General features: G+C 40.0%; 1 protein-coding gene across 1 annotated transcript in view; it reads left to right on the top strand.

The window, feature by feature from the left end:
• Positions 1-3,923: 3,923 nt before the first annotated feature.
• Positions 3,924-21,653, top strand: part of LOC126356228 (protein Peter pan) — an 85,496-nt gene continuing 67,766 nt past the window's right edge. Inside the window, exons 1-2 of the mRNA XM_050007049.1 lie at positions 3,924-4,234; positions 12,334-12,498. Coding sequence (XP_049863006.1) covers positions 4,214-4,234; positions 12,334-12,498 — 186 coding nt within the window. The 5' untranslated portion in view covers positions 3,924-4,213. The remainder of the gene's footprint in view (positions 4,235-12,333; positions 12,499-21,653) is intronic.

Genomic DNA, 21,653 nt, shown 5'->3' with positions numbered 1-21,653 from the left:
TGGTGGTCCCGGTCGCCTACAGTGGACTGGATGGCCGAGCGCTGACCTCTCGAGTTGTTAGGATGCTAGGAAATGGCTGTGGAAGCGTCAGAAACGCCAAAGAAACATTATTAATTCATAACACCTTTATTCCTGTCGAGTACAATGTGGCGACACTACACAGTAGCAGCAGCACTGAAGTATGCTCTCCCCACCATTTTGTAGTAATCGAATAGTATTAAGCGTTAGCTCACTGGTTTCAATTAAGATTTGAATATATGCCATCCAAGGAAGCTTGCTGCCTAGTGTCATTCCTAAAACCAAATAAGCGTTTTGACGTGTATTACTTTATCGTCTATGCATATTAAACAATTTCTTTGTATGTAGCCATTCCTGGCGAATATGATTACTGAAGATTTCTCAGGCGCCATTACCAGGTCATTTCCACAAAGCAACCAACTCACGTTCTTTATTCAAGATGTAAGATTGTTCATCGCCTCCTGCAGTAATACATAGGAAGGAAATACACATATGTCATCTACAGACTCTATAATTCTATCTGGTTGAGTTACTGCCCTTTCCATTTCATAGGTATATATTGCTTGTACTAGTGGACTGAGTACGATCTTTCGGGCATGCTGCTGTCCACCAAGTGTGGACCCTTGAATCCAGTATTGTTGCTAATATATACAGTTCATTCACAGATTAATGACGATATGACTTCTAGAAAATTCAGGTGGAGCTCCTAAAAGTAGTAACTTATCTAATAATACATTTGTCTGAATATTATCGTATGCTTATGCAGTATCCGACAATAGTGGTTCTGCGTATTTGTTCTCACCAGAACCAGCTAACATGGTGGAAACTAATATTGAAATTTTGTCCATGTAGCCTCTATAGAACCCGAATTGCAATCCAGTTAGTAAGAACAAAGACTCTACCCACCATTCCAATCGCCTTTTGATTAGTTTTTCCAGTATTTTAGCAAGACATGATGACAATGCAAACAGTGTGTAGGATGTGACTAATAATGGAGCTTTCCATTTAGTATATAAGGGGGCTATGATCTATGTCTCCCATTCTGGAACCAATTCTTGATGCATCCAAATTCCACTATTGATTTGAAGAAGTAATTCTATAGCATTGTCAGGCAAATCTTGTGTCGTGGAATATGTGATCTGGTCGAGTCCTGGTGCAGTGTTAGGGCTGTCTTTGATGACCGACATTAAGTCATCAATACTTAAGTGCATAGTCAGCACATGTTGAGTTGCAGGAGTTCCCCTTTGTCTCCTGACTAGCTTATTGTGAACACTTGTTGGGACAAGACGGTCACAGAATTCTTCTATCCACTCATATTATTGTATATTATTGACTCCACGGCCAATATTCCTAAATCTGTTGACCTTCTGCCATATCTCTGTTGATTTAGTGTTATTGCTCAAACTATTATAATATTTTATCCAACTACTCTCCTTTTTGGATTTCAGTATTTCCTTGGTTTTAGCCGCCATTTGTTTATAGAACAAAAATCTGTTCACATTAGGCTGTTTAACATATTCACATAACGCTGCTTTCTGTCTTGTTTTGCTTTATTGCAGTCTTTATTCCACAATGAATTACCCATTCATCTTGCTTTTGTTGGTAAATGTCGTTTTGGGATGAATTTATTTGCTACATAATATATGCTGTTCTGTAGTTGTGTATAGGCCCTGTGTGAAGGTTGGTTTTTCCTATCGATTTTACTTCCAATTCAAAGATTTGGCGATATTTATACCAAACCACTTTGTTCATGTTCTGTGTCAATCTGTTGGCAACATGTGCTCAGTTACTTTTCTCATATTCATGGTTATAGGGAAATGATCTGATCCCATAGCATCCTGCAGAACATAGCATGCTGTGATTTGGTTCATACAGGGAGAAGCCACTGCAGTTGGTCTCATTCACGGTCTTTGGTTTGATGTTACAAATCCATCATTGTGCTATAATCATCAATGCAATACATTATATACTCCCCTGCCTTATCATTCATATGACACCCCCGTGCTGTTTGATGGGCACTGAAGTCCCCACATGTTAGGATTGGTTTTGATGTATGTTGCAACATATGTGTTGTTAGAAATTTATACATGTTTGGGGGACGATTTTCAGATGCACTGGAGAAATTAAATTTGTTAGTACTTACTTCTACTGTCATTGGTTGAAAGTAAAGGTTAGGCAGTGTCACTGTAATGGGTTTACTGTTGAATTTTGTTCCAATTGATATGGCTACCCCACATTTTCCATCCTCTCGATCCGATCTTATCACCTGATATCCTCGACATCTAATAGAAATGTTTGGTTTAATAGAGGATTCATTTATAACAGCGATAGAATAGTCTTCAGTAAAAATTTCATACATGAATGACTCTCTAGTAGCATATATGATCTAGCATTCCAGTGGAGAACATTAATATCTGTTTATTTGAGTAGAATGTAATTATAACCTCTTTCTGTCCTGATCCATATTCGTTTTATACTATCAGAGCAACCATATTGTACATATTCGCTTGATCCAAACTATCTTTGTTTAATGAAGTAAACTGTGTATTAGATTTGTTATTCCAGCTACCAACTATTCGATTATCGCCATGTTCTTATCCTCCACTCCTGATATAACTGCGTGTTGTGGTGCAGGAGTATGTGGTCATGGTGCATATGTATTTTCTTTAACAGGAGATTTTGGTAAATTTGTATTTGCAGAAACAGAACTTGGAGTTGGCTTAGTCTTGTTTTGGCCTACTGTGATGAACAGTTGTCATGAAACCGTACTGAATAGCTTTCACAGGTGGGACAGGAGGGTGGGGGACTCTTTCTCCCAATCCGATTTACTCGTATCAAGGTTCTCTGCCACAGCAGCATAAGGTCTTTGGTTTCCATATTCTTCAGCTTTCTTAAAGGATATATTGTATGTAGCTCACGCTTTCTTAATCTTTTGTTGTTTGAGATGCACTGAGCAAGACTTATCTCTCGATGTGTGGTTCCCTTTACAGTGGACACAGCACATTATTTCACATGTCCATGGTTCATTCCACACTGACTGCATTGAGACTGTGACTGACATTGATTACTAAGATGACCATATCAAAGGCATTTAAAACACTGTGTCACTAGGGGTATGTAGGGTCTAACATTACACTTCATACCGTATATAGTCACATATTCTGGTAGGAACTGCGTTTGCCAGGGTATGTAGTTCGTTGTTTCTAAATTACTTTTTCTTTTGATCATTCTGCGTACATGGGTGACTGTGAAAGTAGACTGAATAGCATGTTTCAACTTTAACTCTGTTAATTTGGGATCTACATTTCTAATAACTCCTTGCTGATATGTTTGCTACCATCTGTTTCTGATGAAGCGTGTTGTCCTCCACACGCTTGTTTGCAGCCTCTCTTTCTGCTAGATCAATCCGAATTCGCCACAAACTTGAGATTTATGATTTTCTGCTTGTACTCAGAATCACACGCTGCCGACCTCCAAGTCCCCCTTCGTGGAAGGGAACTTGATCCATTATTTTAATTAAAATTGTCACATACCTGTGTTGAGCGATGTCGGATGTTTTATCTCCTTCGTTATTTGTTGTTGGAGTTGTGGAATGATGACTGCTCGTCTCCTCTCTTTTAAATAATTCTTCCTTCCGCTCCAGTGTGCGATTTGTTGCAGCGCTCGTCGTTCGCTCGATGTCCATACTCATGTTCAGGAGAGCTGCCGCTCCCTGTAATTCTCGATTGTGTAGCTCCACGACGGGGGCACTGTCCGTAATTATTGTTCTGGTCCTGCTGTTTTTATTTAATACACTCGACTTGTATGTTTTTTAACAACTTTTTCCTGCTTTTTTCACAAAGAAATGGGAGAGTAACTATTGCTCTTTACTTGTTTGAAACCAAAGATCTTTCACGAAGTATATACAAATAAAGACACGAGGATGGCAATGTAGCGGGTGATCTCTTGTTCAAAGAGTATATGACTTTAGCTTTGGATTGTTTAGTGTTTACTTTTATAGGCACGTGCTACGGTGTTTTGTTGATAATGTGGTTTACATGCAGCGCGAATACAAGATAGTTCGTGGGGTAGCAACTTCAGCTGTTATCATCTGGCTGTCAAGTGCGAATGAGGGTGTAGAGTGGAAGGAAGGCCTTGGTCGAAAGAACTTTTAACCTTTTTACATTAGTATTTTCGCCTAATTTAAAGCGTCGTCATGGGAAAGAAACATAAGAAGGTGAGTAAAAGCTATTGGGCTAAGGAAATGCATTTGGCCTTTTAAAATGTTTTGTAAATATGTTTCATGTATGTACTCCTAAGTAGGTTCGGAAAGTACACAGCCACTTCCCGCGGTGTTTCAAACAATATTAAGTAATATCTGTGAACCCCGAGAGTGACTCGGGAAACAGAATTAAGCATTTGCCTATTCTGATACCACATAGAATTGTATTTGTAAGGCTTGCAGGTTTTATTCGAAGAAACTGAAATCTTTTTAAAACGAGGGGTAAGAAAATGATATGTATGCACCTGATTACTGTAATAGTGCCGTACATCGAATAAGTTCTGCACAAACAGCGGGTGACTGTTTTTATCTTTTAGTAAAAATTTTATGAGACGTTACACACTTACCGCCCCCCCCCCCCCCCCCCCCCCTCCACACACACACACACCCGCGCGCGCGTGTACACGTATAGACAATATTGAATTTGCCTAGTATCACCTGTTCTCTTTGGCTTACTTGCTATGGAGCTGTGTGTTGACATATGATAGAAATGTGGGAATATATTTCGTAGTTTATATGGAAGTTTGCCTTTACATCTAGCTATGCTCATGTGAATTGTCCATCACTTTTTACACACATAGCTTTGGATGATATAAAAAAAGTTATAAAACTGAATACAATAAATGCAGAAAAAGATGAGGAGTTAATAAAAGAACCAACATTAGGAAATTGGCACAATTCGCTCTCTCCATACACCCTTATGGTTTTACGGATATTCCACAATAAAGTGGGAAAATGTATCTTGACAATTTTACAAAGTGTTTATTGTGGTATGCACCAAGAAGGCAAATGGTGAAGTAATAAGTCCAGTTGCAAGGCACAGTGTATCACATGACACTGCAGGTAATGGTGTGTTTCTCCCGTAGCTGCCTGTAGTGTGCACTTGGGGTGCACATAGAACATTTAACTCTGATTTTGGTGGTAGTTTAGGTATGTAAAAGGTACTTGAGCCATTGCAGTGTTCATTATATGTGGTATAATGCAGATGGGACAAGTATGATGTTGAGGAGTGACACAAAGAGTTTTCCAAGTGTAGTTTTCAAAGCAGAATCAGAAATGGGATCAATTTTGCAGTTACCCCAATGTTACCAGGTTATACGAGAGCTGAAGAGGATGGTGCAGGACAGAGGCTGGCAGCACACTGGCACTGCTGCAAAGTATTTTCCATCCTTCTTTGCACAAGATACATCGGGTATCATATTCCTACCTGCACAATGCTATAATAGTTGACCTTAAAAGTTAAAATGTTGTCACTTTGTGTGTGTGTGCATTATAGCTGTGGTAATAACTATTGTATAATTACCAATTGATTGTTGACATTAACAGGCTCCTGTACTGTGCAGTATCAGGTTCTCTTTTTCGGGATCATAATATTTTTGTTTTTCTGTGCACTTTGCTGCTGCCTTCAGACACACTATTACATAAGCTGACAATACAGTGTAATGAAAGAAAGGATGGTAAATAATTAACAGGAATAACATTATTGGTTGCAGTTGTCATCTGCAACTGATTGTGGTCAACTGGGCTTTGGGTTTCACAATAACATCTGGGGAATAGATCAAATATTGTGGCATAATTGGTCCTCTAATTTCCCATTGCTATGATACCTGATCTGTAGGGGATAGTTGACTCACTTTTTAATTTTTTTGTGTGTTTAAAACAAAACTGAAACTGTGATAATGAGCATTACATTTTCCCGTTAAATCCTATTTATTTAAAAAAATGAATTGGAAAATATGTAACTATGAAAAAAATGTTTAAAAAAGTTCTTTACACCATGGCTCAAGGATTCCCATGTGGGGAAACTTGAGCTCGAAAATAACACACTTAAACCATCATTTTATTCTCAAAGCATTTATGTGTGGAATTTAAAATCTCACGTTAATAACACTATAATGTTAAAAACTTAAACTCTAAGAAACAGGAAGTCCTTCAAAACTAGTTAAGAAAATGAAAATAGTCACATGATCGTTTTGGTATTGATGATGGAATGTTGAAGAATCAGTTCTATTTCATCTTATCAACAGCAGTGTTGCCTTCATATGGAGACCAATTAATGTTAGTCCGCAGTTTGCCTTGCAAACTTAACTTTCGCTCCTACCTCTTCTTTATTAATAGCTTTTCCAACCAATTGCTTAACACTTTTTCCCCCTCAAATTTTACCAAAAACTATTTCTGTCCACTGCTAAATCATCACTGCTATTCAGATTACACTATGCCACGGATGAGCTCGTGCTTTTTGTTGAATAATTCTCAGGTTGTTTGTCAGATGTTTCTGCGGAAGTTTTCATTTTGGATTTTTGTGGGAGACGCTGCGCTTTGAACTGTTTCTGTTTTCATGTAGGGCATTGTTTTAATTGACTTCCCATTTTTTATGATTTTACTCTTTTTCCTACTGCCTTCATTAAGGAAGGCAAGGTTTTAGGAAAAGTCTCACAATTCGTGGTGAAACAATGGCTGCACTTGGCGAGGGCTCTGACCTAAGCCCATCCCCACTGGTTTCAGTTTTCTCAGTATCTTTTCGGTTATTTGAAGAAGCCAGAGTAGTTTCCACAGGGACATACGAATGCCAGTGCCCTATCAGTTACTGTCTCAGAAATTCATCATCAGTGAAAGTAGTAGTATTCAGGGTGAAAACACCAATAACTTGAAAGTGTTCGCAGATATTCATACTCGTAAAAGCTAGTGGATAAGCTTTACCTACTAACAAATTATTCTGTTAGGCTTAAAGATTTTGTAACTATCTAAAGACTTTTACAAACATGTTTCTGTAATAACAATATTATAAGACTGTTTATGTGAGAAAAGTTCTTGTGTACAATATGTAGCAATGAATTTAATTTTAGCTTAGGGGTAGTTGAGCCATGGCTCATGTATGTAACATATGTATGCAAATATTCAGACTGTTAGACAATGAAAAAATGGTTCTAACTATAAGTTGCTAAGTTTCTTTTAGTTAAACATAAAAACTGGAAACCATTTACCTACAGCAGCAATGCATGAAGAGACAGATTGCTACTTACAAGAAGAAGGCATGCTAAACTGCAGGCAGGCACAATTAAGGCACTTACATAAAGCTTTTGGCCATAGCCTTCATCAGCAAAAGAGAAACACACAAGCAAGGAAACCTGATGCCCACAAGATCACCAACTCCGGCACCTCGGGGCAGAATTGGTGGTTATGTGCGCATGGGGTGTACTTGCTGTGTGTATGAATGGTGTGTGTTCCTCTTTTTGCTGATGAAGGCTGTTCCTGTCTGCAGCTTAGTGTATCTTCTTTATGGTGAGTACCAATCTGTCTTTTCCTACACTCTTGACCTTTTCCTACATTGTTGATGTTCCTACCTGGAGTTTGCATTGTTTGAAACCATTTACCTAATTGTTTACTGTTTAGATAGCAAAGACAGTAAGCAGACAGCACTACTTCCATCATGCTTCAAGACAGCTGATAATTTGTCCCTTGTGAAATACTAATGAAAACTAAACAGTGATACTACCTATGGGGAAATAAATTGATGTACTGATGAGAAAACATGACTGGCTCATGTATCCCACATGCTCAAGTGTCACGACTGTCTCATGAACCACTGACCATCAGTCAATTTGTTATTCTGGTTTACATATAAACAATTTATTTAAAAATAGGCTGTTGTCCTGTAATTTTCTGAGAACTGTTAACTTATTTTGCTGTTCAATCAGTAAATCATTTGACCTCTCAGGTTTTCTTAGCATGTTTGATTAATATTGAGCTTTCGGGTGTTCAGCAGTGTAGTTGTTTGTGCATTATTGCAGCTACTCTGATTGTCTTGAATTCCAGTTATAGTAAGGAAAGATAACTATAATTATTCATGCACCCTGAAAAATGTATGTTCAGACCCTGTTGTACAAGTTGTTGATAGCTACATATACTAGGTGTCACAGAAGGAGTGGTCAATATCCAGTGATATGGCAGGAACTGATTTTAAGCAAAAAATTTCATATGGGCATATGTTCTATTTTGAATGGTTTCTGGTGCAGAACACAATTAATGTACATCATTATTTATTTTCTGTATCACTCAAAACATTGTCAGATTTACATGTGTAGAAAAGTTAGTAAATGTTAAAACATAAGTTTTACAAAGTATCAATTTAAAAATAGGTATTATTAACACATTCATATCTAAGCATTAGTGTGCATCAAATTTCTGTTTAACCAAATACGCATACTATCTTTCTTCCCTGGACATGTGTGTACAATATCAGGCCAAAAGAAAAACTCAGCAACTTGGGAATAATCTTTATAGAGATTAGAGGACATTTTCTTGTGCATATCATTTGTATCATTTGTAGGGACCAGACCAACTTCCTTTGTCAGTCCTTAAACTACAGCTACCTTTCTCCAAGGGAATGTGGATAGTGCACTGACAGATTTTGATAGAGCCTTGCCGAATGTCTCAGGACACCGGCATGGTAGTATAGTTGGCATTGGATTGGACAGAAGAATAGCATTCTTCTATTTTGTCCTCTGAAGGAGCTAGCCATCATGCTCCTTCTTTCAAAACTTCTGGAGTTCCAGTTCGGTCATACATTCTTTTTTATTTTTATTATTTCATTTACCATTTTATTTTTTTCTTTCTGTAACCATAGATTTTCTTCTTTGCGGTGACTTCTCATTTTCCTCACCTTGCTGCACTTGTTGATGTCTGTTTTGGTTGATCTGCTGTCTCTGTCAAAACGTCAACCAAATTAAACTTCTGAACATCTTAAAATTAAATTATTTGACTGTAGATATGGATAGAAAGAAGTAAATTCATACTCTTACAGCACTGTTCAAGTAAAATTAGCATCCTCTATATATTTTCATGTGCATACAGAACCTAAGTCTGAAACTAAACCCCAAGAAATCCCAGGTCATACTTATATCTCATCCAAAGTTAATCAGCCGGTACTTTCGCGAAACAGTCCCTAAAATACTCCTCAGTGGTACCCAACTACCATACCAAAAAAACAGTAAAAGACCTTGGAATAATCTTGGATGAACACCTAAACTGGGAAGAACAAACAGTCACAGTTTGCCGGAAATCACTCTCCTCCCTACATGCAATTCAAAAATTTAGAAAAATATTTCCAACCCATGTTAAACAAAAATTAGTCCAAACACTAGTCTTGCCTAATCTTTACTACTGCGATGTAGTTCAACACGGCACAAATAGTGAAAATTCTAGATGCCTCGAGCTAGTGATGAATGCTTGCGTTAGATACGTGTGCAATATTCGGTTGTATGATCATATCAGTCCTTCATACTCCCAGCTAGGTTGGATACGCCCACATAAGGCACGCGATCTCCACACGATGTGCTTACTTCATCGATTTCTTAGCCACTGGTGCCCCCAATACTTATCTTCTGACATTAAACACCTATCATCATTCCACAATCTCAGTACCAGATCGGATACGTCTAGCATCTTGGCTGTACCTGTACATAACACAAAATCTTTCTCCGTGTCATTCTCCATCTCAGCAATACGACTATGGAACGCGCTCCCCTGTGATCTGCGTCTTATCCAGAACTACTCAACATTCAAGAGGGAACTCAAAACTTACATATTAGGGACAGTATAGCCACCATTGTTGTGCCCCTCCCATCTCTTCCTTTCTCCTTTCCATCACAGCTTCGAATTTTACCATTCTATTTCTCTTTCTCTAACCTATCTACCTCTTATATATCTCTTTCACCCCATTCTATCGTCTTATGTCTCTGCTCGATGAGAATAACTCACAAGCAGCAAGAACATAACGAGAAAATTCCCAACTACCAATGGGACTGACATTCACAAAAGAAAAGTTTGTTTACTTTCATATACATAGCCATTATTATTGTTATTATTATTATTCTTGATTGTTATAATTATTTTTTTATTGTTATAATTATCATTGTACTACTGTTACAATCTCTCTTTTTTTTTCTTTAACATCAATATTGCATAATACATTATATGTCCTTAATGTTATGTAGAAACTGTAACTCGTTCAATCTGAGCATGCCTGGTTAGGTGTAAGAGAGGGCCTGAAGGCCCTAATCTTGCAAGGTAAAATAAATGCATAAATAAAATATAAATAAATATATAGTGTCACAGGTGGGACAAAGGTGAAATTAAGATATGTTTATACATATATTATTAAAATATCCATGTTGAGTATATTAATACTTACTATTTTCGGAAACTAGAACCACTTTCAGTGTATCACACCTCGAGTATGCAGTTGTACCACTTGGAGATATACTAATTCAGCATATACAAATCAGCTGTTGGGTAACCTAATGCTACAAATTGATAATATGTGAATTTCCTTAAGTTCTATGTTGATATATTTAATTACCATTTAATGCAGTTACAGCACACAAAAATGTTTCTTTTAAAATATGCATCTGGTTGCTACTTTTCATGGAATCACCCCTTTATAGGTGCAAGTGTAGTGCATTATCTATTGTAGTAATGGTGTGAATTGTGGTGTTTCTCGAGAAAAGTAATGAATGGTTGCTTACTCTATCCTCAGAATGCATTTCTTTCAGATTTGTTTATTGCTTGCATGTGATAATATGTATACACACATCAAAAAAAGTTTTGCATCCTCTCGGTTTTGGAACCTGTACAAAAAATTGGAAGAGAGATCAAGGTAAACTTCATTTCCGCCCTTTTTATTTCTCATGAAAACCACACATTGCATGTTGTACCACCAAACAGTGAGATCTTGAGAGGTGGTGGTCCAGATTGCTGTACACACCGGTACCTCTCGCACGTTCTCATGCATTGATGCATGCCTGTATTTGTCATTACTACCCACAAGTTTATCAAGGCACTGTTGGTCCAGATTGTCCTACTCCTCAACAGCGATTCAGCGTAGATCCCTCAGAGTGGTTGGTGGGTCACATCATCCATAAACAGCCCTTTTCAATCCATCCCATGCATGTTCTATAGGCTTCATGTCTGGAGAACATGCTGGCCATTCTAGTTGAGCGATATCATTATCCTGAAGGAAGTCATTTACAAGATGTTCACAATGGAGGCGCAAATTGTTGTCCATGAAGACGAATACCTTGCCAATATGCTGCCGGTATGGTTGCACTATCAGTCGGAGGATGGTATCCACATATCGTACAGCCATTACGGTGCCTTCCATGACAGCCAGTGGCGTACGTCATCCCCACATAATGCTCCTCCCTCCCTCCAAAACAGCAGGGAACCTCCACCTTCCTGCACTCGCTGGACATGTGTCTAAGGCTTCAGCCTGACCAGGTTTCCTCCAAACACATCCCTGAAAATTGTGTGGTTGAAGGCATATGCAACACTTATCAGTGAAGAGAACGTGATGCCAATCTGAGCGGTCCATACAGCATGTTTTTGGGGCCATCTGTATCGCGCTGCATGGTGACATGGTTGAAAAGATGGACCTCGCCATGGACATGGGGGGTGAAGTTGTGCATCATGCAGCCTATTGCGCACAGCTTGAGTCGTAACATGATGCCCTGTGGCTGCACGAAAAGCATTATTCAACATGGTGAAGTTGCTGTCAGGGTTCCTCCGAGCCATAATCTTAGGTAGCGCTCATCCACTGCAGTAGTAGCCCTTGAGCGTCCTGAGCGAGGTATGTTGTCAACATTTCCTGCCTCTCTGTATCTCCTCCATGTCCGAACAGTATCACTTTGGTTCACTCCGAGACACCTGGGCACTTCCCTTGTTGAGAGCCCTTCCTGGCACAAAGTAACTATATGGATACAATCGAACTGCGGTATTGACCATCTAGGCGTGGTTGAACTACAGACAACACGAGCCAACTGATCGGCTGCCGGACCCCCTCCGTCTAATAGGCACTGTTCATATGTGATTGTTTACATCTGTGGGTGGGTTTAGTGACATCTCTGAACAGTCAAAGGGACTGTGTCTGTTATGCAATATCCACAATCAGTGTCTGTCTTCAGGAGTTCTGGGAACCGGGATGACGCAAAACTCTTTTTGATGTGTATATTTCCATGTAACAAATAAATAATAGTAAACTCAACAAATCGTTTCAGGGGAAATCAGTGAAAAACAATAAGGTCAACAAAGATGAACCAGAGGAATTCACAAGAGCACCTCATTCATTTATAATTCACCGTGGAATTGTTGGCAACTCCATTCTGGAGCTAGTGAAAGACTTTCGAAGAGTGATGGAGCCATTTACAGCTACTTCGTTAAAGGTAAGTAAGTAGGGTCTTTGCCATTGCGGTAATCTATAGTAAGAAATTAATACTAGCATTGCATTTACTTTGTGTACAGTAAAAACTAGAAAGTTGATCGAAAAAGTTTCCTTTTTATAGAATCTGGGCAGAATGAAATTATGTTTCAGTGTAATAATTTCACCAAATACTCAATGTAAATTCAGTTGAAACAAACACAAGTGAAAGTGTGACTTTATTCAGCCCATGTTGCATGTATTGATGTTTTTCAGATGTTTGTTGTTTCTTTATCAATGTCGACGAGCTCACCTCGAATGTTGATGTTGAAAACTTTCTCTTAACATTTCTTCTCTGACTGTGGGAGACATCTTCAGAGGTAAAATGGTGAACTGCAACCAGAACTGTAAGGAGCACTAAGTGTATAGGTTTGTAGAGGGCACCACAGTCTATCAAGTGATGTCAGCTGTGAGTTTATTGCTGGTATTGCCAACATTTTCAATTGAAACTAATACATCGTCATTCTTACATTGCATTGTTGACATCCAAATTTCATCTAATTTGGGATGCTCCTCTTTTCTGTTAAAATGGATATGGTATTTATATATCTCAATAGCCTTTCTATACATAAGCGCATGGTAATACAATGTTTTCGATATGACAGTTGTCTCAGTGAATTTTATTTCATGGTCACCCTCTCGATAAAGGTGTTCTGCTATGGCTGATTTATCCATATGTTGCAGGCAGAAATTCCTCTTGTGTTCAACTAGATGAGTGTTAACACTTATTTTTGTGGTACCAATGTGAACCAGTCTGCAACTTCAAAGAATTTTATATACACCCAGTGTCGCCAAAGGTGTCATATGTCTTGTGCCGATCTTAAACATTCTTTCATCTTTCTGGTGGGTCTGAAAGTAGTTTCCACACTACACTTTCTCCACACTTTCCCAATGTGTGCTGAACACTGTTCCTTTGTAATTGTACTGAGGAAAACTTTTCCTCATTGGTCCTGGGTTCTCTCCATAGGGTGAAGCACTCTATCTATCTTATAGTTAGAATAACAATTCTTCTTGAATATCGACCGTATATGTTCAAGCTCATCTTTTAAGTAAGTTGATTCACAAATTTTGTGTGCTATCTACCAAGGTTTTAATCAAACTTTATTGTTTGGGGTTGTGGTTAGAATCTTTATGTAGGTAACTGTGAGTATGCGTGATGTTCTGTCTACTCCATGGCCCAGTGTCCCATCCCCTCGCTTGATAACAGACACCTCCAAGAAATTCAGCTGGCCGTTATTCTCTGTCCCCATAGTAAATCATATTTTTGGATTGATACTGTTGAGATGTACCAGAAAGGCATCCAATTCCTCTGCACCATATGTCCATATTATGAAAGTATCATCGACATTGCATTACCACCTGGCTGGGCTTTTTCTGGTAGTCTGCAACACCTATTTTTTGGTTTTCCATTAACAAATTGGCAACAGCTGGACTAAGAGGACTGCCATAACCATCCCATCAATCTATTGATAAAAATCACTAATTGAAAATAGGCCGTGGTGAAGCAGTGTCTAAATATCTACACCACAATATCTACTGGAAAACGTGCCACAGCAATGCCTCTGTGACGTGCATGGCGTCGTCGCTGGCGGCGCAGTGTACCTGTCTATCGCAGTTTGAAGGCTATTGATATTGACCTTGCTGGTCAATTAATAAACAGCAGTTGATTGGAGGTCCGAATGTATTTCGTGGACTCCATCTGAACTTTACCTGTGATGTACAAGCAGTGTTTGGAGGTAGTACTTGGCTCACACTTGCTGTTTTGTGGGGCAATCAAGCAGATTATGGTGGCCTTGAAGCTTTTCCTGATGCTAACATTCTGACTTGGAAGACATGGAGTATTTCGGAGACTACAGGACTGTTGGCTAAACAGCCTTATGGTACTCTAGTTCCAAGCATGCCATTTGTTTTGAGTACTAGAAAGAAGAAGAAATTAAATGCTGATGAGTACCTCTTTATATGGGCCAAAGTTGGTAATGGCAATTGTAAAATAAAGATCAACGGCGATTGTATGATTTATTATAGACAATAAAGATCCTTATCTCCTTTCCTTATTTCCTTTCTAAAAAAATAATGATTTAGGTGGTTATGGGTTGCACCAGACCGCTCGTGAATTTTTTTTTTTTTTTAAGATGGCCCTCTGGTTTGCTTGCTAGGCGGGTGACCTTGAACGGGACTTAGCCGCTGGCGAGGCTGCCGCGGCAACACGGACCCTAGTATTACTAGGCCCGTGTTGCAGAAAAATTAACTTCCGGTTGCGCAATGGCGCTGATAAGGCCACTCGCTCGCTGTGCGGCGGCCGGAAGTTATTTTAATAATTAATAATGACCCAACATCAAAATTAACAAGGATATACCTTGGTCCTGTGCATTTCTCTTAATTTTACAATGAAATGACATGTATTTTTAATATGTATGTCAGCTCCACTCACATAAGGTTGCAGCAATGAGGCAAGGTGTGTAGCTAATTTTTGTGTATGGGAGAACCTTTAGCACTTACACAGTAGACATCAAAGTACTCTATGGTGTGTGCACCTTTGGTAATCCATAGAGCCTAGTCGGGTACACTTCTGTTTTGCAGAGTAACTTCTTGTCGTCAGAGGAGCTTAAAGACACTTTCACCAGACTATCAATGATGTTTAAAATCTTCATTGTTGGGTCCTTTTGATTTTTTTTTTAAATGATTGGTGGGATCCAAAATATTATTGATCTTTTCATGATAGTATTCACTCCTCATCAGGACCATGGTGTTATCATTGTTTATTGTAAGAAGGATCATGGTTTTATCTGCATTGATACCCCTTAGCACCTTCCTTTTTGCCTGTGACAAATTACAGTTAGGTGGCTTAGAGGTACATAAAATTCTAGCTGTTTCCATTATAATTATGTCACCTGACTTCTGTGGAAACTGACTGATCCCTGCCTTGATATTTGCTGTAATATTTGTTATTGTTTTAGATCAGTCTACATCATCATCTACTCGTTAAAGTGTTTGCTGTGGTCCCCATAGCCTGTCACCAACACTCACTCACCCCCAAGTGTGCCCAGCACACTACAGTCCTCTTTTCACATTACTGCTTACATTTGTGGTATATAAACTGACTGCATAACCATTAATTAGGAATTCATCTTCGGCTTACCTCTCAGCTTTATTTTGAATGCTGTCAAGTGAGTGAGCGGACACACTTTTCAGTGCAAGCAACAATATTCCTCAGTCACTGCTGGAAATGCTGGTTATTTTTTGGGTTTGGGTGTCATCTTATAAAATCCCCAAACAGAATATTGTACCACATTTATTTGAGGCTGCTGTGCCTTTTGGGCTCATAAAATTATACTTTCAACATTATTCCATGTGTAAGAGGCCACTGGGAAGCCAATAAAACACCTGATAATGAACAGTCTTTGTTTGGGTCAATCCACCTCTACACTGTTTTTTTTTTTTTTTTTTTTTTTTTTTTTTTTTTTTTTTTTTTTTTTTTTAGAAGTAGACTACGTGTTAATCTAGGTTTCTTGACCATAGTTGTGGGATGCTCTTTAGCAAAGATTGTCCCTAGAAGAGGCAGGTAACATTTTACTTAATTCCAACATGTTGTTGTGGTCTTCAGTCCTGACACTGGTTTGATGCAGCTCTCCATGCTACTCTATCCTGTGCAAGCCTCTTCATCTCCCAGTACCTACTGCAACCTACATCATTCTGAACCTGCTTAGAGTATTCATCTCTTGGTCTCCCTCTACGATTTTTACCCTCCACACTGCCCTCCAATACTAAATTGGTGATCCCCGGATGCCTCAGAACATGTCCTACCAACCGATCCCTTCTTCTGGGCAAGTTGTGCCACAAACTTCTCTTCTCCCCAATCCTATTCAGTACTTCCTCATTAGTTATGTGATCTACCCATCTAATCTTCAGCATTCTTCTGTAGCACCACATTTCAAAAGCTTCTATTCTCTTCTTGTCCCAAATATTTATTATCCGTGTTTCACTTCCATACATGGCTACACTCCATACAAATACTTTCAGAAACGACTTCCTCACACTTAAATCAATACTCAATGTTAACAAATTTCTCTTATTCAGAAACATTTTGCTTGCCATTGCCAGTCTACATTTTATATCCTCTCTACTTCGACCATCATCAGTTATTTTGCTCCCCAAATAGCAAAACTCCTTCACTACTTTAAGTCTCTCATTTCCTAATCTAATTCCCTCAGCATCACCCAACTTAATTCGACAGAAATCCATTATCCTCGTTTTGCTTTTGTCGATGTTCATCTTATATCCTCCTTTCAAGACACTGTCCATTCCATTCAACTGCTCTTCCAAGTCCTTTGTTGTCTCTGACAGAATTACAATGTCATCGGTGAACCTCAACGTTTTTATTTCTTCTCTATGGACTTTAATACCTACTCCGAATTTTTCATTTGTTTCCTTTACTGCTTGCTCAATATACAAATTGAATAACATCGGGGATAGGCTACAACCCTGTCTCACTCCCTTCCCAACCACTGCCTCCCTTTCATGTCCCTCAACTCTTAGAACTGCCATCTGGTTTCTGTACAAATTGTAAATAACCTTTCGCTCCCTCTATTTTACCCCTACCACCTTTAGAATTTGAAAGAGAGTATTCCAATCAACATTGTCAAAAGCTTTCTCTAAGTCTACAAATGCTATAAACGTAGGCTTGCCTTTCCTTAATCTTTCTTCTGAGATGTTCATACAAGTGGTTCTCTTTTCTCCAAAGGTCTCTCTTTTTTTTCCTGTAGGCAGTATCTATCTTACCCCTAGTGAGATAAGCCTCTACATCCTAACATCTGTCCTCTAGCCATCCCTGCTTAGCCATTTTGCATTTCCTGTCGATTTCATTTTTGAGACATTTGTATTCCTTTTTGCCTGCTTCATTTACTGCATTTCTCTTTTCATCAATTAAATTCAATATTTCTTCTGTTACCCAAGGATTTCTACTAGCCCTCGTCTTTTAACCAGCCCAGAGCTTGCCAGATAGAACATTCAAAAAATTAAAAATGTACAATAAGATTTTTCTGCTGATAACATCCCTCCCATTGCCTATCCTCTGCACACAATTGTACATTGTGCATGTAGTACCAACTTTTTTGATCGTGAGAGCTGCCTTACGTGGACTGTCTTGTTATAACTAATTCTGTTCATTATTCTTAAGTTTCAGTTTACTGAACCCTTTTTACTGTTATTTTACATTATCTTTATTTACATTTTAACAAGTTACAGCAAGTTTATGGTTTTCTTTTTTTCTATCATGTGTTTTTTTAACCTGCTGTTTTGACTTATAATCTGCAACTTTGTCTTTGAAACAAAAGATTCCCATACATTTTCCCAAAATAAACAGCTGATTACACACAGTTTAGTTCCTTGCGACTATGCCTTGCTTGCAGCTTCTCCTTTGGCTGAAACAATGTCTCCTCAATTTTGACAGTTCTTTTAAGAACAATTACACGACATTTCCTCTCAACCACATTCCCTATATCATTACAAGTTTTGGGAAATTGACCCAGATTGTCGGCACATGTTCCTGAAAGGATTCAGTGTTGTCACGTGATCTTTATCTACAGTCATTTTTTTCTACTTCACTTCCTCCCTCACCCCTATCGTGAAGGTGGTGCACCCCTTGTGGTAATAAATCTGCATCCTTCGAAAACAAATTTGTCTGTACTGCTTCATTATCCGCAACTAACATCATCAGAAGTTTGCTGTGCATTCACCATAGTATCTATCTGTGAATCATCATCTGCTGTTCCACTCTGCACGAGGCAAAAATTAGTGGCATGTATACTTCCCTGTAAATCTGGCGCAGACTCCACAGCCTCAAAACAACCACCATTATCACCCAGTGGTACCACTGCATCTGTATCAGTTTCGCCTGTGTTGCTACTCACACACACATTTGTTCCCATACAGCACAGACTTTTTTTTTTTTTTGGCATTTCAGGTAGTTCAGTATTTTCTCAAGATATTGGAGCTGACGCTATTACATTACTTTGTTACTTCCACAATGCTAATAGTTTCTGTATCAAGTAAACTTACAGGAGCTTCCACAACCTTTCATTCACCATACCTGTTCACATTGTCTACAATCATGCAAGCACCTTTCTACGTTGATTCCTCTTGTTTCCACCTTTCTGCTTTCTCTCTATCCTTTCTTTCCATCCCCCCCATGGGGCTTGTCACTTTTTGGCAGGTTTGTGCCTGGCTGCAACATGCCCCCAGCCTTTGCAGCATCTTTTCCCTTCTGTGCTGCATGTCTCACCTCTTGCTATTCTTTTTCCCCTCTCTTGGGGAACATGTCTGGGGTGTTATTGGGAATGTTCCAGATTGTCTGTCGCGACATAAGTACAGTCTCACCACTGTTTTCCGTTCCCTTTTCCTTTCCTTGTCTCCCTTCTCCTCTTCTTCCTCCGCTTCGGTGTTTGCAGTTCCTCTTTTTCTTCTTCATCCCCGTGCACTCCTGAAGGCTGACCCATGTGTCAGACACGTAACAGGTTACTGGGTAACGTGTAATTCGCAGCCCCCGGTCGACAGGTAGGGTTCGCACAACCCCCTGGTGTAGGCCAGGTCCAGGGAGAGGTGAGTGCCTGAGCTGCAACCTTCCCAAATCTCCGATTGGTCCCTCTGTTAGGTGTTCGGGACTTGTGGCCTGAGGTGTGAATCACCTAAGGGGCCCCCAGTTGGAAGGAGCATGCCATCGGAGACACTAGCAATGATGGGGGATTTTCCCGCAATGAGTCGATAACCTTCACAATCAATGTCTACAAAACGTAAATGTAATGAGGCTAATGATTCAAAGACCCTTCCTGCTGCACCACGCTTCCTTGTGGTCTCGCATACTGAAGACAGTCAGTCCTTCGCCATGGTAAATCCGTTTATTATTTAGAAAGATGTTGATACAATTGCTGGCCCTGTGGAATCCTGCTCTCATGTACAGAATGGCACTTTGCTTTTGGACACTACTTTTGATTCTCAAGCACAACAACTGCTTGCTGCCTCACTTCTCCACACCTACCCTGTTCATGTCCAGGCCCATAGAACTTTTAGTTCTTCCTGTGGTGCTATTTACACTAAGCTGCTTGGTGGTCTAACCGGGGCCGAAAGCCAATCTTACCTCTCTCATCAGGGTGTCATTGCCATCCATCATGTAATGAAGAAGGTAGATTCCTCCTTAGTGCCCATCCACACTTTTTCTCTCACCTTTGGTAGAGTGGTGCTTCCATCCAAGATCAAAGCAGGCTATGAAATTATCACAGCCCAGCCGTATATTCTGAACGTAATGCGCTGCTACCAGTGTCATCATTTCAACCACACTAGAACATCTTGTAGACACTCAGCCAAATGTGTAAACTATGGTAAGGATGAGCTAGAGGGCAGTTGTCCGCCACCTCCTCACCACTGTATCAACTGCAATGCCAGCCATGCTGCCGCCTCTCAGGATTGTCCTGTGTATCTTGATGAGTGAGCTGTCCAAAAGATCCGGGTAAAGAAAAAAGTGCCTTACCCAATTGCTCACAGGCTATTGAATAGTTGCAAACCCTGTGTTCTCTCATCTGGCACCTATAGTTCTGTTCTTGTTACCCCTTGCTCCATGAAGGACATGGCCATGCAGACATGTGACCTCCAATTCAGCTCTGAGGTTGTGAAATCGTCGCCCAGTGTCAAGGTAGCATCACCATCTCCCCATCCAGCTGTGCAACAAGCCATCACTCTCTCGCCTCAAGGGGTGAAGCCACCAGTTACACAACCGGTAGGCTGGAAAGGACAGAGGGAGTACTCCCATTAGAGGTGGCAAAAAATAACGTTACTGAGAAGTAACGGTTACTGCGATAACCGTTCCTCTGATACAGGCAGTTATTTCAGTAACTGTCTAGTGTCAACAGTGCCTCACGCCATCTGTTGACCGAAGATCGTACTACGCTTTCCCATCAACTCTTCGGAGATCTGGCTACGAGCGAAGGAGAGGGATAGACCATTTGGAAGGCGTTTTATAGGCCATGGGAATAACTGTGAGACTGCGCGCCATCTGTTGATAAGAACTGTGTACTATACTGTGCGCCTTCGTTACTTTTAGCACAAACAATTAAATAAAGTTAATGTCTGAGTGGTGGCTGATAGGATCTGCAGTACAGGCATTAACAAGTACGGTTGTTCCCTTGAGCCACCGCCTTATTTGTCAGTTTAGCTTGTACAGGTAGTATAAAGAGAGTTATCATAAGGAATTCGAGTGACTATGGAAATAACTATGAGAGATCGGTGTTTTCCTCTGGCAGTTATCGTTATTGGCTCACAGTTCTCATTCTCTGGCAGTTATCGGGCTACCATTTCAGGTAACCTGGAAGTTGGTAATGGAATAACTGTGTGTCTGTGTTCCTGACACAGTGACTCCAGTCTTAGACACTGGTGATATTTCCAAAGACAATAGTTACTGGAGTGAACAAATATTTACATACTTCTTCGGAAATAGCTGCTGACAAATAACATGTTAGAATGTATAACATAATACAGTGGTCTCCCCACACCACCCAGAGTTGCCTTTCGTCGTCCCCCTAACCTCCGTAACATCCTTGTTAAACCCTGCAATATTCCCAGACTACCTTCTCTACCCAGCGGTTCCTACCCCTGTAACCGACCCCGCTGCAAAACCTGCCCCATGCATCCCCCCACAACCACCTACTCCAGCCCCGCTACTAGGAAGACATACACAATTCAAGGAAGGGCCACGTGTGAGACTACACATGTCATTTATCAGCTGACATGCCTGCACTGCACAGCCTTTTACATCGGTATGACAACAACTAAACTGGCTGAGCGCATGAACGGACACAGACGAACTGTCCGCCTAGGAGATGTCCAATACCCAGTAGCGGAGCATGCCCTCCAGCATAATTCTAGGGACCAGGAACCTGCTACACTGTACGTGCCATTTGGCTTCTCCCACCCAACACCAGTCCCTCTGAACTGCGGAGATGGGAACTTGCACTCCAGCACATCCTTTCATCCCGCCATCCCCCTGGACTAAACCTACGTTAAACAACCTCACTCCCATTTACTTTTCAGTCTTCTCCTCTTTCCCTTTCCTCTTTAGCCATTCATGCATCT

The sequence above is a fragment of the Schistocerca gregaria genome, chromosome 1, assembly GCF_023897955.1.
Source record: "Schistocerca gregaria isolate iqSchGreg1 chromosome 1, iqSchGreg1.2, whole genome shotgun sequence".
Lineage (NCBI taxonomy): Eukaryota > Metazoa > Arthropoda > Insecta > Orthoptera > Acrididae > Schistocerca > Schistocerca gregaria.
This window is presented reverse-complemented; position numbering and strand designations above follow the sequence as displayed.